This window comes from Vanessa atalanta, chromosome 17 (assembly GCF_905147765.1).
Source record: "Vanessa atalanta chromosome 17, ilVanAtal1.2, whole genome shotgun sequence".
In the NCBI taxonomy this organism is placed as follows: Eukaryota; Metazoa; Arthropoda; class Insecta; order Lepidoptera; family Nymphalidae; genus Vanessa; species Vanessa atalanta.
This window is the reverse complement of record NC_061887.1, coordinates 11,510,964-11,525,954: the sequence shown is the minus strand read 5'-3', so window position 1 is coordinate 11,525,954 and position 14,991 is coordinate 11,510,964. Positions and strand designations below refer to the sequence as shown.

The 14,991-nt window shown below is 40.4% G+C and overlaps 3 protein-coding genes across 3 annotated transcripts; 1 reads left to right on the top strand and 2 right to left on the bottom strand.

The window, feature by feature from the left end:
- Positions 1-1,273: 1,273 nt before the first annotated feature.
- On the bottom strand, positions 1,274-7,858 carry LOC125070672. The gene is made up of 11 exons (XM_047680621.1): positions 7,842-7,858; positions 7,097-7,295; positions 6,526-6,632; positions 6,275-6,452; positions 5,042-5,225; positions 4,749-4,860; positions 4,419-4,659; positions 4,159-4,349; positions 3,893-4,034; positions 3,415-3,753; positions 1,274-2,706 (listed from the first exon to the last, which is right to left on the bottom strand). Coding segments are annotated over exons 1-11 (2,253 nt in total). The 5' UTR covers positions 7,844-7,858; the 3' UTR covers positions 1,274-2,148.
- A 653-nt stretch (positions 7,859-8,511) lies between these two features.
- LOC125070379 (NADH dehydrogenase [ubiquinone] iron-sulfur protein 3, mitochondrial-like) lies at positions 8,512-9,433 on the top strand. The gene has a single exon (XM_047680224.1). It carries the CDS (start codon positions 8,591-8,593, stop codon positions 9,389-9,391), a length of 801 nt encoding a protein of 266 aa, XP_047536180.1. The 5' UTR covers positions 8,512-8,590; the 3' UTR covers positions 9,392-9,433.
- A 754-nt stretch (positions 9,434-10,187) lies between these two features.
- LOC125070378 (cactin) lies at positions 10,188-14,646 on the bottom strand. Its single transcript, XM_047680223.1, has 11 exons — positions 14,376-14,646; positions 13,970-14,305; positions 13,481-13,718; positions 12,587-12,761; positions 11,970-12,103; positions 11,735-11,887; positions 11,537-11,660; positions 11,283-11,418; positions 10,752-11,195; positions 10,518-10,662; positions 10,188-10,400 (listed from the first exon to the last, which is right to left on the bottom strand). Coding segments are annotated over exons 1-11 (2,076 nt in total). The 5' UTR covers positions 14,378-14,646; the 3' UTR covers positions 10,188-10,211.
- Between the last annotated feature and the right edge of the window lie 345 nt (positions 14,647-14,991).

Here is a 14,991-nt window from a genome sequence, read left to right as displayed (position 1 = left end):
TCGTTATAAAAACGCCTTCGCTGGGCTTTAACGCATCGCTTTTGAAACTCTCCTGCGAATGAGGCCTTACACTTACTTATTGACTGTCAAATTAAACACTGGTTCGGAAAAGTAAATACCCTGATCTGAGAAGAACCGGCGTAAGAAACAGCGGGATTTTTTGTCAATTTTATTATTAATTTAAATATTGGGAGGCGATTGTTTCATTCCCAACCATAAACTCTCTAACTGTATAATACGCACCTTTCGCACTCAGGCTTTCTTGTTTTTAATTTGACAACAGAGGCATTTTGAACGCTTTCTGGGATCTTATTGTAGAATCTATACATTGCCCCACAGCAGAGTTAAAACTGTAGCTAAATAACAGGAGTACCACGTTTTTATTTGTTCCTTGTATCAATGCTATTATGAGTATCACATTTTCTAACAAAATAATAAATATTTTCCGTAAATACATAACGTATACAGAATATATATTGAGAAGCAACCGTTAATATCTTCATTTCTTTAAATTACATTATTGATTCTTTATCTCCTAGGTTATAGATTGCTCGAATAGCCTTTTCTGCAGCACGAATTTAGTATGGGGAGCGGCTGTGTTACTCGAAAGCATTATACCGTAAGACTTTATACTGTGAAAGTAACTGAAATATACTAAGCGAGCCGTATCAACATCGGTAAATAATCTTTTTTTTTTCCGCAATTGCCGCAGATTCTTAGTCTACTTAAAATTCCCCATTAATAAGTACATCAGTTTTTACATTTTGCACATTTGGTGTACTAAATTTTACAATTTTTGTGTTTTATTATTTAGCGTAAGATTCAAGTAATGACAGATTATTAGTGACAAAATTTACTAAATTCACTCCTAACGTGAGATGTGTAAAAACGTTTTACTTTTAAATGTTCGTATTGATGCATTTGATCGTATAGAAACAACAGATTTGGTATTAAGAAAATAGCTTTTGTGTATAATGTTATATATGTATGCAAAAACATAAACTATTTTTTCTATAAATTGTGACACACCTACTGTTATTAACATTGGAACAATCATAAAATTGAACCCGATTACACAGGTTAGTGACTATTGTCTGTGACAATATATACATTTATACATCACAAACAAAATAGAGGGTTTTTTCGAACCGGTGTTGATTTTTGACACTTAAAACAAAAGTGCTACCTTTTTATTTTAGCTTTTTTTAGTAGTTGTCTTGAATGTCAGAGGTCAGGAACAAAAAACATAAAAAAAACAAGAGTTGTTTTATAATTGGTTTTATTTCAAAATTCACAAAATATGTAACAATGATTTCGCGCAGAAGCACTTGATCCTAGTATCACAGAATCACTTCAATTAGTTTTCGTCAGTATACATTACGCTTAACAATAGATCCATAGTACGTACAGATCTATCACAAGAAATATTAAGAGCACCAAAGTAATTTTACACAAATACTGTAATTTAATTACAACGATTATTAATATTAAGTTTGATAAACTTTGAAACAACTCTGAGTTATTCTTAATGCGAAAAAAAAAATCAATATTTGTCAACAAATGAAGCTAAATACGATTCTATTAGATCATATGCAACAATTTTGTACACAATGTTTTTACATTCATTCTAAATGTACCAGTAACCTTGTATTAAAAACAAACAAATTTACAAGATATAAACAATGGATAATTTAAAAATAAATCTATTGAAGATAAATTCTAAACGGAAATAAAAAAAGTACCATTTAAGCTTATAATCCTAAACATTTCATTTACAAACAACAATGTCTCAGTGAAATTTCATTGTGGCTTCACTTCCAAAGTCACACGCGTGGGTCATTATTCTAGTGAGTCAATAACAATCACAAACATTATATGACAAACGAGCTGAGATATCTTCACCCAAATCTATTTTTAAAAATAGAACTCAAAATATCTTAATACTGAGTAATCTGAGGTAGAATTTTATATTAAAAAAAAAAATTAAAGGAACACTGCCATTGCCCTTAAAAAGGCTCCTCGCTCAACTTCTAGCAACTATTTTTCACTAATTTTCGTTTCTTGGAAGCAACTTGTGAGACACGAATTTCCGAAGCGATTTAACCGAAACTTAGGAGAACATCGTGACGTAGAGGAGAAGTCGAGAGGTTAATATTTCTCGAAGCCAGGCGGAGGTCTAATCGCTTCCATCGAGCCCGAGACACCGGTCTGCGTCTCCGTCGTCACCATGCGGAACTCCGTCGCGTGCGGGTTGAGACTGGAGCGCGCCACCATCGCGCGCGACAGCGCCTGCAGCATGTACTGGTGCGCGGCGCCCGGGTTCACGCAGCTCAGCAGGGCGAACGTCTCACACTCCTCCGCCGTCAGCGACACCGCGCTGGCGGGCGCGCCCCGCGCGGGCCGGGGCGGCGGGGCGCGCGGCGCTGGCGGCGGGGCGGTCGGCGGGGGCGTAGGCGCGGGCGGCGGGCCGGTCGGCGGGGGAGTTGGCGCGGGCGGCGGGCCGGTCGGCGGGGGAGTTGGCGCGGGCGGCGGGGGCGTCGGCGCGGGCGGCGGCGGGGCGGGCAGGCAGGGCGGCACGTGTCTGCGGTAGTCGTCGACGAATTCGAGCGCGATGCCGTCGCGCAGGTAGGCGTGTATCTCGGCGAAGTTGGGCGTGTCCCCGGTCTCCAACGCCTCGAACCGAGGGTACAGGTAACACTCCGACGTCTGCAATGCACCCAAGTTTCACGATTATTATTCGTAAATGGCTAGAACGCCGGCCGCTGTTGGGCCACGAGGCGCGCGAGAGGGTAAGACGTCGTCGGTTATGAATACCGTCGGTCGAGGCCCGATGTTATTACGAACGTTTAAATTTATTTTCGTCAAGTACACATTTGTCTACAATTAGTGCAGGATCGAACATATCCTCAAGTAAATTTTAAAATATCATCTGATCGTATATATAGATGTTTTGAGTGAGGTTTGCCTCGCTTTCGCGTCGAGTGCACTGAAACGACCGGTCTTGAGAATTAGCAATTTAAATTTACGATTTTAAAGATATCTCAGCTCTAACAACAGACGCAGAATCTGCAAAGTACGGTCAACAGTCGCGATGCGAACGGTCTCGGGAACTCCATCGCCGATAGCTTCAAGAGACGCGATGAATACGAATTGCTGACACTAGGAGACACCGGCGGTGAGCTTGCGGGCGAGCGCCAGGCGGCGCTGCAGCACGCGGCTGCCGGCGGGCGGCGCGCGCAGGCGGCCGTGCAGCGCGCCACTCGCCGCCGGGGCCGCGCCCACCTGCGACGCCGACTCGAACTCGTCGCTCGCGGCGTCCGCCTCGCGCTCGTCGAAGCGCAGGATGGTGCCGAGCAGCGAGCGCACGTCCGCGTCGGCGGAGGAGGAGTCGGAGGCGGGCGCCGGCGCACTCACCCCCAGCGCGGAGTCGGCGCGCGCGTCCGCGTGGCCGGCGCGTACCAGCTCGGCGCTCACGCAGCGGTCCTCGCGCGTCGCCGTGTCGATGAGCAGCACCTCGAGCGCGCCGTCGCGCTCGTCCACGGCCACCACGTTGGCCACGAGGCGGCGGTCGCGCACGAGGCGCAGGAAGTGGTGCGCGGCGGGGCGCGGCCAGCGCCGGCCGGCGGCGGGGGGCCGCACCCCGGCCAGGCGCGCCCGGAGCGCCTGCGCCTCGAGCCCGGCCCACTGGCGCCGCAGCGGACGCAGCTCGCGCACGTCGCAGCGGTCCACCGTGCCGTAGTCCACGTGCCGCACCTGCGACGACCACTTCGAATCACTCGCCGATTCATCGATGGCGATGATAGCTTTCCGTATTTTACGATGAATAAATATGTAAACGAATACGAAGCAACAACACGAATAGTGATGGCGTCGTTTGGAACGATCGGATTACTTTGACCGTGTCACTGTCGATGATCTTGACTATGAGCGAGCGATGCCAGTCGCTTTCGTAGCGGCTGCTGCAGTAGTGGCCCACGCGCACCGCACCCAGTGCCAGCGTACGATTTTTTCCCTCGCCGTGAGTGTAATACTCGCTGAAGAAAACAATAGATCTACAATAGACTGAATCATTAATCTCGCACGCAATCATTAATTCCAAGCCATTTCGCATGAATATACTAGAGAGAAGATACAAGGTTTCGCGACCGACAGACTAACTTCATTTCATCCATCACGTTCTCCATGGCGATGTTGTGTCGCTCGCCCAATCGCAGCAGCCAGAAGTGCGAGGGCGAGTACACTTCGGCGACGGCCACCTCCAACATTGTGCCGGGCACGACGTCCGCCAGCGACGCCGACGGGATGCTCTCCAGGAAGTGCATGCAGTCCTCCGGGAACACATCCGCCTCCTGCAGCACGCACATGCCTTAGAGAACAGGAGCGTGCACGAGGCGACACTGCGAGCGAGCGAGACTCACGAAGGCGACGCCGGGCAGCGCGTCGTCGGGGTCGGTCACCGCGCGGGCCGCGGCGGCGCGGGAGGCGCGGGGCGCGGGCACGCACGTGGCGGGCAGCGGCGCGGGGGGGGCGCGCGCGTCGCTCAGCAGCCAGTCGCCGCCCGGGTGCCGCGACACGCTGACGTCGGCCAGCGCGCACGCCACGCTCAGCACACTCGTGAAGCCGAAGCGCGAGAAGTTCAGCTCGCGCCCGTGTCGCTCTCTGGAGACCATAATGATTTATATTTGACAGGCTTCCTTGGGAGGATTATATGTATATCGAAATAAAGTATTGAAATATATTCCCTGCACCTGTAGAGTCTTAAGATATCGGTACACCACACTCCATCAGGGTGACTAAGTATTATATCTCGGATTTCCCTTTTCAATTCGTCCAGCTGTGTTCTCTTACTGCTACTTGAAGCTATAATTAAAATTTAAAAATTTAATAACATATTACATTGTCTTAAGATACTTATTCCGGCTATGTTATTCGTATTTCAATCATGTATTAATATGATATAAATTAAATTATCAATCATTTTATACATGACGTTATAGTAATACAGAATTGAAATTACAAAAATCATTGCTGGTAAACATACATGATGATGTCTGTCTTCCTGAATCATCGTCATCTTTTAAAGAATCTTTATCATTGGTAGACTGCTCACTGATCGCATAGGGAGAGCTGTAAAGTGCTGTTCTCTTTTTGAGAAAGTTCTGCAATGCACTTTGTGAGCAATTCCCATTATCAAGTGTTTGTTTTCCATCGTCAGTTTTATTAGCCTGAAAAGAATAATAAAGATGTTACTACTTTGAACTTTATTTATGTAAATATTCTTAGGTTGTTGCATTAATTTCATTTATACAAGTAATTATCAATTTTGGACTTGGTTAAAATTATTTTTATCTTTAATTTAACAATATACAACAAAGCTTGTAAAATGTTATTGTGTCAATCCTAGTGAAGAGTACTGATGTCTATTAGATATTTGTTTATCTAGTTCAGACACATGCAATATTTGAATTTGTAAGGTTAAGTTTTCTATTGTATTTGTTAATAGTGAAAATAATCATGTAGCTGGCAATTTCAATTCATTTAATTCTTTTGTTGTGATAATGAATGGCTATCAGGTTTTTATTTACACAAGAAATAAATCAAATATCGATTCACTATAACTATTTATAAAAGCAATGCATGCAGTTCCTTATAAGGATCAAGTTTCTTATGTAAGCAAATATTTGACTCTACTGGTGGTGTTCAAAATTGTCTATATCAGCTCATAATAATGAATCTCATGAAGGGAATTAAAGTATATTTAGTCCCTTCTAATTACAGTAAAATAACTTCGGACTTTGAATGCTATGACATCAATATAATAAAATGAGGTTTCATGAAAAAATTGTGTTTTGAATGTTGAAAAAGTTCTTATAAAAAATTTGGATGTAAAATTGTGCTTAGATATGAGAGTAAAGTGTAACAGTGTTGTATTATTTGTAGAGGTATATTAATCAAGAGATATAGTTCGTAATATAAATGAGTTATTAGTGATTCTAGTATATCTTTACTCCTCATGCCATTCAATTATACTAAAGAACTCTTTTGGGCCTTCAAACTTTAAAATTCACATACAGATAAATACAATATATAACATTGCCTTCATAAGAAAATTGTTACTGGGTCTTTTTGTGTAAATATTATCAAATATGTTTGTGTATACCAAAAGGATGTCTGTATGAATATGGCTACTTCCAGTTACACTCTATCAGCACATTCCCAATAATGTTATTCTATTTACTGTTTAGTACAGATAATTTTGATCTTATAAAATTACCTGTGGAGCATTTGATGTTGGTGGAGGATGATATTTTTGAATTTCGACATTTTTGGTTTGATTATGTGCCACATTTTGTTCCTTGGCTTGTATATTTTTAGATTGATAACTCGTGACTATTAAATTTGGTTCAATTGGTTTGACTACAGATTCTGGCACACTTCTTCTTTTGCCCTTACTGCAAAATTTAAATAAACACATTTAAATTTAAATGTAATTTCTGTTATAAAATTCTATGTTCATTAACTTACAATTTGACAGTTGGGTTGGACTTCTGTTTCTGTACAAATTTATCAATATGTTTTAATGCATCCGGAACAATTAATGTCAATTCAGGGTTTGCAGCTGGACCCTGAAACTAATGATGAAGTGTTGCATTATAATAACAAAATAACATAATTTATTACCCAATTTTGAATAAAAAGCCTTTTGAAATTAGTTAAATAAAATCCTAGATAAAGATATATAGCAGTACATTGCCCCTTTAGTCAAAGTAATGATAGGTATTGATATCTTCATCAGCAATCATGATCATTGTCAAAAGAGACTAGCCTACACTAGAAATGCATAGAACAAATTATACTGCAAATGTTTAAACATTACATTAATAGCCCTTTAAAATTCTTAGTGCTGGGCTAAGGCCTCCTCTCCATTTGAGGAGGTTTGGGAGGCATATTCCATCACGCCGCTCCAATGCAGATTGTTGGATAAAAGTGTGGGCGTAAACACAAGAGCTCTTTTCACTCAGATTCACATTTATAAATCTTTAGAAGATTGTATTATGTAAGCAAAATAACAAATCATTTATAGATTGGTACATACCAAGAAACAGTCACTAAATTTGTCCTTGAGAAAGATGATGGGATCTTTGTATCCATACTTAGCAAGAGGTATTTGCTTGCCAACCATGTTCCGATAATCGCGCAACAGCGACCGTACGTCTACTTGACTGGGACTAGAGACCACCAGGGACCTCAGCACAGACTTGAGTTGTTTTATTTCTTCATCCATTTTACTAAGCCTTTTGAACCATTGAAAATACACATTGTTACCATTTAATATATTTTAAGCGACAATTTAGTTTATAAACCATAATATGAATGTATAGTTCCATATAATGTATCAATTCCACATAACTAGATTTAAGTGAAAGCAGAAAGGTCAAAGAGTTATGTTTTGTAATTATTTTCCATAATATTGATTTTAAATACCGAAATTATTTAAGTATACCTTCACTTTCACGTCGAAAATAATTATTTAGATACTTGTACGCAATTTCTATTTTAATTAAATAAAAACATTATTCTACGAAATAGTATATAATCACTACGCTTTATGTGAACCTCAATTGACATGATACTCAATGTTAGAATGGAATAAGTTAAATTGTTATTCATAATATTTAGACTTATTTCAGCATCCTATTTACTTTTTTATTAAAGAACAAATTTAGTTAGCACAAGTTACTAACACCTCTGAAGTCTGAAGTGTATTATTTTATTTGATAGGTAGTTCACGAATAATTTTTGAAGTAAACATAAACAAAGTAATGTCAAAACAACCTCACATTTTTAATTCGGGCTTTATTTCTCAAGACATTTGGGAGTTTTTTTACAAATTAAATAAAAATTAAAACATTAAAAAACTTATGTTGACTATTCTACAATCAGTCTGGTACACTGTACCTATATATAATTATATACTATATAAACATATACAGGTTTATTGGTAATTCGACGTATTCCCGTTAGGATAAATTACCCTCAACTTATCACCAAGAATTGGCGTTTTATTTGTATTATTTTTAATGTCGGTTTGTTTGTATGCAGCATTACAATCAAGAGTCATAACAAGTGATAAAATTATTTAACTAATGATTAGAAAAGAGGAAAATTTTTTAAAAGTCTATCACACGAAAAAATTCTTACAGTTGAATGCAAATAAATCTACATACCATACCAGAGTTGGTTCGATAATTATTGTTAGGATTTTTTTTGCTATCGATCGATCGATATCGATTTGTTTGAAGAATGCTGTTTGTTGCCATATTTAATATTTTTGACATAGTTCCGTCCATTCTCAGAGCGCGTGGGATATATTGCTGCAATATAACTGCATAATTTAATTGCACATATAATTTAGAGAGCAATATTATTGCACTCTGATTTGCAAAAATGTTTGCATATAGTCTACAATCTATTGTTCCGATACGTCAATTTGACAATTTTGATGTTTATGACATATATACCAGTTCCATACTCATAATACGATTGAAAAGATAATTACGTAAGGAAAAACGAAAAAAAGGCTAAAATAATGTCTTTTTTATTAAAACGCACCCTTGGTGCAGGAAAAAACCTTGGACGTGCTGTTCTAAACAGTAATCAATACACCGGACTCCAGCGAGTGGCTACAAAAACAGATGTAGCCACACCACAGGTAGAAACCAGGCCTACTGTGGCCAAATTAGATCCTCTACAAAAGTCTCAATTAATTGATTTTGGCAAGTATATCGCAGAATGTATGCCGAAATACGTACAAAAAGTGCAGATAACGGCAGGTAACGAATTGGAAGTTCTTATTCCTCCTGAAGGTGTTATTCCAATACTTCAATTTTTAAAGGATCATCACAGTGCACAGTTTGCTAGTCTTGTTGATATCGGTGGCATGGATGTTCCCAATCGACCTTTCAGGTTTGAAGTTATATACAATCTATTATCATTGCGTTACAATGCCAGAATTAGAGTGAAAACATATACTGACGAATTGACGCCAATTGACTCTGCTTGCGAAGTATTTAAAGCTGCAAATTGGTATGAAAGGGAAATTTGGGATATGTTTGGTGTCTTCTTTGCAAACCACCCAGACTTGAGGAGGATTTTGACTGACTATGGGTTTGAAGGCCATCCATTTAGAAAGGATTTCCCTCTCAGTGGGTATGTCGAGCTTCGCTATGATGATGAGCAGAAGAGAGTTGTAGTTGAACCTTTGGAATTGGCTCAGGAGTTTAGACGGTTTGAGCTTAGTGCTCCATGGGAACAGTTCCCTAATTTCCGTGGAAATCCTGTTTCAGAAGAAGTAGTAAATCAATCTGGAGATCAACCTAAAAAAGAATAGATTTGTGTAACCAGTAAATAAATATAATGAAAAAATAAATAATCAACTATTGAAGAATGTCTTTATATAATAAAGAAGGAAGTTGATTATATTATTATTAGTGATGTAAAAATGGATTTTATTTAAAATTCTCGCTCTATAATTATTTTTTTAATAATTAAAATATGCATTAATTAGGATCTTTATGTTTAATGACCCAATAAATAATTAACCTAAATGAGAAACAAATATTTTTAATAAGCCCACATGCATTATATTTTAAAAAAATTCAATAATTTATTGGCACAATCCAGAATCTGCAAAATTGATAAACTTACCACTGATTTAAAAAATCAATGGCATATTGTTATTAGACATTATTTATTTTACAACAATGATATTTTGTAAATTTTTTTTAAACTTGTTATACATATTTATTGGAGATCTGAAATGTGAAGAGGTTGTGCTCTATTTTCACACAATAATAATTTCGATTCACTTGGCTTTTATTATTTCTAACAATAATACTGTATCTACAAGAAAAGGTCATTTCAATGAACAAAATTATGACATACTAAAAACATACTTCAGTAATTAATTTTGTATTACTTTTGTGATCTGAATAAATAAATAAATGAATAAATCATATGTAAGGATCACAATGTATTGAGAACAAAGCTGACATTATACTAATGGGCAATAGTCATATTTAAGAACATCATTTATTTAAATATTCACATTTGGATAGACATATGGTTTTGAGGTTTATCAGTTGAATTGTAAGATCAAGTCATACATTACTAAAATAAAACAAGCATTAAACATAACATAACAGTATAATTCAGCGTCTGTATCTGTATCTCTTGAAGTGGAACCAGAGTTGAAAGATGTTGTTGTGGAAGTGGCAGCGGAAGCCGCGTTTGTACGAGTACTCCCATTCACGGTTGACGATTTTGAAAGCGATGTCCTCGTAGGGTGGACCTGCGTGGAACCGCAGTACCGCGAACTCAGGGTTATCGGCACAGGGTTTCTGAAATAAAACATTAATAAATTAATATATTTTATCGCTCTATTACTAGGATAAAAATAAATAAATAGATACATATAAATTCTGAAAGTTTTAATGTATCAGAAAGGGAGTACTAACGAGAGAGAATTCGGGCGTCGCATTCTTGTCGATGAGATCCGGGTAGAAGATATTGAACTTGTATCCCTGCACGATCTTCGGCGGCGGATTGTCCATGTCGTAATGCGTCTGGTTGTATTTGTTCCATTCGAAGCCCGTGTGTACTCTGAAAGATCGATCATACCGTTATCGGTGGTTCCAAAGTGAGGGCGAGATATTCATGACATAAAACACAATGCTTATAATCTCACTCACCTGTTGAAATATCTGGGTTTGCGCGGCCGGTACTTGTCGGCCCACAGGTAGGGCTGGTCGGGCAGCGCGTGCTCCACGCTGAACTGCGCGCCCTCGCCCTCCGCGCCGCCCTCCCCCGCCATGGAGCGGCGCGCCGTGGCCTCCAGCGCCGCGCCCGTGGCGCCGCTGCCGCCCGGCGCCGGCGCACTGGCGGCCGCCAGCGCCGCGGCGTGGTGGTCGGCGGCGCTGGCGGCGTGCAGGCGCGCGCGCAGGAAGGCGAGGCGCTGCTCGTCCTCGGCCGCCTCCGTCACCAGCGTGCCGGGCTCCAGCGCCGCGGCGCTCAGGTACACGGGCGAGTACCCGCCGCTCGCGTACTGCAGCCGGCCCGCGCTCGACTCCTCCTCCTCCTCGCGCTCCGACTCCGACTGCGACTCCTGCGCCTCCGCGGCCTCGGGGGACTTGGATCTGTTGAAAATATCATATCGTAATTACTATCGCATTATTCGGAGACTCGAAGTCGGCCCGATGGGGCAAAGCGAACGGAATACGTACCGCCGTTCGTTTGGCGCGTCGTGCTGGGCGGCGACGTCGGCGGCGGGCTGCACGCCCTGCTCGCGCTTGAGCAGCTGCAGCTTGCGGCGCAGGTTCTGCTGGTGCCGGTCGCGCAAGCGCGCTCGGGCCATGTGCGCTGTGTTCGATTCATTATTTGTTACAGAAAAATTAAACACACCGCTGGTCCTCGAATAAAAAATACCCCATTGAACACAGCGATCAATTTAATTATTTATTTATATATTCGAAATCACCTTTGAGCTGGCTGAGCAGACTCTCCCAGTAGGGCACGTCGACGCCGTCTCGCCGCGCGCTCATCTTGCGCTCGATCTGAGCACGTAGGGCCTCCAGCTGCGCTCCGGTCTTGCCCTTGAATATCTGAAATGCAAGTGTGATGTAGTGCCACCCTTCCTACCGAAATACCCAAGTGTGACGAGGGGGGATGGGGGTACCTGCGTGACGTCCTCGGCCACGGCCTGGTGCACGCCGTCGCGGCGCGCGCCGGGCGCCGCCAGCCGCCGCAGCTTGCTAAGCTCGTCCACCACGATGGTCTGTACGTCCTCCCAGTACGCCTGATTCGCGTTCTGCTCCAGCTCCTTGTACACCTGCGAAATACGAGGTTTTTTTCGTCATCATTCGTCCTCAAAGAGTTCGTGTTTGATCCTCCTTTTTCGTACACCCTCATACCTTGATGTCTTCGAGTAGGTCCTCCAAGTCCTGCGCGTTCAATCCATTGAGGTAAGTGTACGGCTCGTGCATCTCTAACGCGTCGACGCATTGCTCGGAGCTCACGTACCAAGCCAGCAGATCGATCGGCTTCGCTACGGAGGGAGATGAGTGTTGAAATATCTAAAGTTAAGACATCAGAAAATCAAAATATTCTTTGTTAATATTGTAGGCTCATAAAAAAATCGACATGAAACAGTGTTGAATTAAATGTAAAGCTACCATCTGTTCGGTAGAAAAATCGGCAAGAAAATCAGTACTTACTCTTTTCATCATTTTAATGATATCAATCCTGCCTAAAAATCAATGAATACTTGAGTTTGAGTGTTGTGTTTACATAAGCCAATGTCAACGTTTTTTTATCTTTAATATTATTGTTTTGAGTAATATGCCTTGCCTATTAAGTTTGCTATTAAGTCGGAAACTAGGTGTTATCAGTTCACCTTTCGTCCTCGTTTCTATAAAATTATTGTCACCGTCTCTTTCAAAAAGATTTATACTACTCATGAATGCTCATAATCTCAATATTGCCGTAAGCATATTGTGGAGCAACTGTAAATTATAAAGAGAGTGGAGACCTCGGCCGTCGCGGATGCGTATCTGCGAGCGCAGTCGCGCCTGGTGCAGGTGGAAGGCGTCCTCGTGGCGCGCCCAGCTGTGGAACTGCGCCGCCTCGCGCGCGCGCGCCGCCTCCGACGCCTCCGCCTCGCGCGCCGCGCGCTCCGCCTCGCGCTCCAGCCGACGCTGCTTCACCTGTTGACGACGCTCGCTTGCATTCGATGCTTGCTAATTCCTTTATTATGTCTACTTATTTGACTAATTTTTTTTTGTATAGCAGATGATAAACCAAATCGAATCAGATGTATTTTATTCGAGTAAACTACACAATTAAGCGTGTTTGAATCTTCAATATTTAAACATCTACGCTGCTACCACCGTTTCGGAAAGCGGCCTCCAGCTCGAAGAAACGGCAAGAAACTCACATAGTTGCCCTTTTGATATGGGTTTTTAACTAGTAATTTGACTCAAATGCCAAAAACAATATTAGATGTTTACTTAAGCCAATGCCAAATAAAAAAAAATATTTGGCTAATGCTAGGCGCTAAAAATGACACTGTAAATGATCTCACAATATATTAGGGATTACTTTGATTCAAAGTTAGGAATATTTTTTTAATAAGTAACTTATTGATATGGATCCATTAGTATTATCATAGTATCATGAAACATAATACTATTATATGGTATGTCACTGATGGAACCATAAGAAGTTTTACATATGATTTTGTTTTTTTTTTTTCTGTTGAATTCAAAAGCTACAGGTTATATAATAGTTGCCATAATCACCAGTTTGCAAAATACTTTACTGTACTGAGAAGAACTTGCAGGAAACCCATGATTTATATTGAATTAATTTATTATTCAATGCTCTGTGTGATTTGATCTTGTTAAACAAAGTCACACCAACTTACCTTTTCTAGCTCTATCTTATTTTCCATCTGCTTTTGTCTATTTAATGCTTCAAGCTCATCGTGTGAAACATTCTTAACACCTTCCTTTGCAAGTTTTTTTGTCCATACAAATGTATGTGTGAGTGCCGAGTCTCCGAATGGGTTATCCTGGTTGGTGTAGCACTGATACTCATTGTCCCAGCCCATACGCTCGCGCCTCTTGCGCTCCTTCTCCTGTTTTTCCTGAAGCCTTCTAGCTCTGGAAACATCAAAAACATCAGCTTAATTAAATGTATGGACGACCGACAAACTAATTGCATTTATGTGAATTGATTTTAAAACGGAAAGATAGTGTGTAAAGATTTTTTTCAGTTACATTATTTCATATCTCAATCAAATAATTTACAATATAACGATGATCCTTGCATTATCCTTAATACAATAACAATAGCATGAATCTATTACATTTATTGAATGTTGTTTGTATGTATGTAGTATAAACAAAAATACCTTTTTTCTTCTGGTGTTTCATTAGCTTTCAGCATTTCCTTTTGCTTCTTCCTTTCTTCTTTTAATCTATGTCGTTCTGCTTCTAATCTCTGCAGCAGTTTTAATTCCTCCTCATCACTGTCACTACTACTCGATGAGCTACTGCTATGTGCTCTTTTCTTCTTCTTTTTACTCTTCTTATGTTTAGAATCTTTCCTCTCTCTGCTATGAGACTTTTGCTTTCTTTTAGGACTTCTAGATTTGGATCTATCTTTATGACGCTGTAAAGTATCACGTCGACGCTCAACTGATCTACCACGAGAGTCATCTCGGTATCTGCTTACATGTTTTGACGACCTGTAAAGTAATTTTTTATTTTAACCATATTGTGTTATTTTACGGTTTACTAATTATGGTAAATACATACATTTTATGGTTGCTGTTATAATAGTAAGATGTTGTATAGCAGACGCAGACGGTAGAGGACACGAGTAATGTACGTAGTCGTTGAACTAAAAGTCAACACTAAATATTTTTAAAACTGCTTACTATTTTTACAATCAATTATAATATTGATATAATGGCGTATAAAGAATTTTAGGCTTAATAGTTATTAAATCCTTAATGCTATTGCTTAATTTATTTACAAAAAAGAAATGTCAATTGAAATGACACCTTGACTGACAGACGTTGGGCAGACGGCAGTCTACTTACTGCATAGATAATAGTGTTGCATATCGATAGTCCACTATCGATAGACCATCGATAGTTAAGTATAAGCGATACTATCGATAGACTATCGATAATTTTGCAAAAACCATGACTTTTAACCTAAACTATCGATAGTTTTGTGCTATTGATAGCCAGTAATTTCCGATAGTATTGCTTTCTCAAGATAAGTAATTTAGTAGGCCAACTATAGTGTACATTTAAATAAATGAAATTAAATTTACCACAACATTTGTTTTAAGAATAAAGACATTTTGTGCGGAGTAAGGAATAATGAAAAATTTTAATGTGAAAAATGTTGTCAACATTTTTTG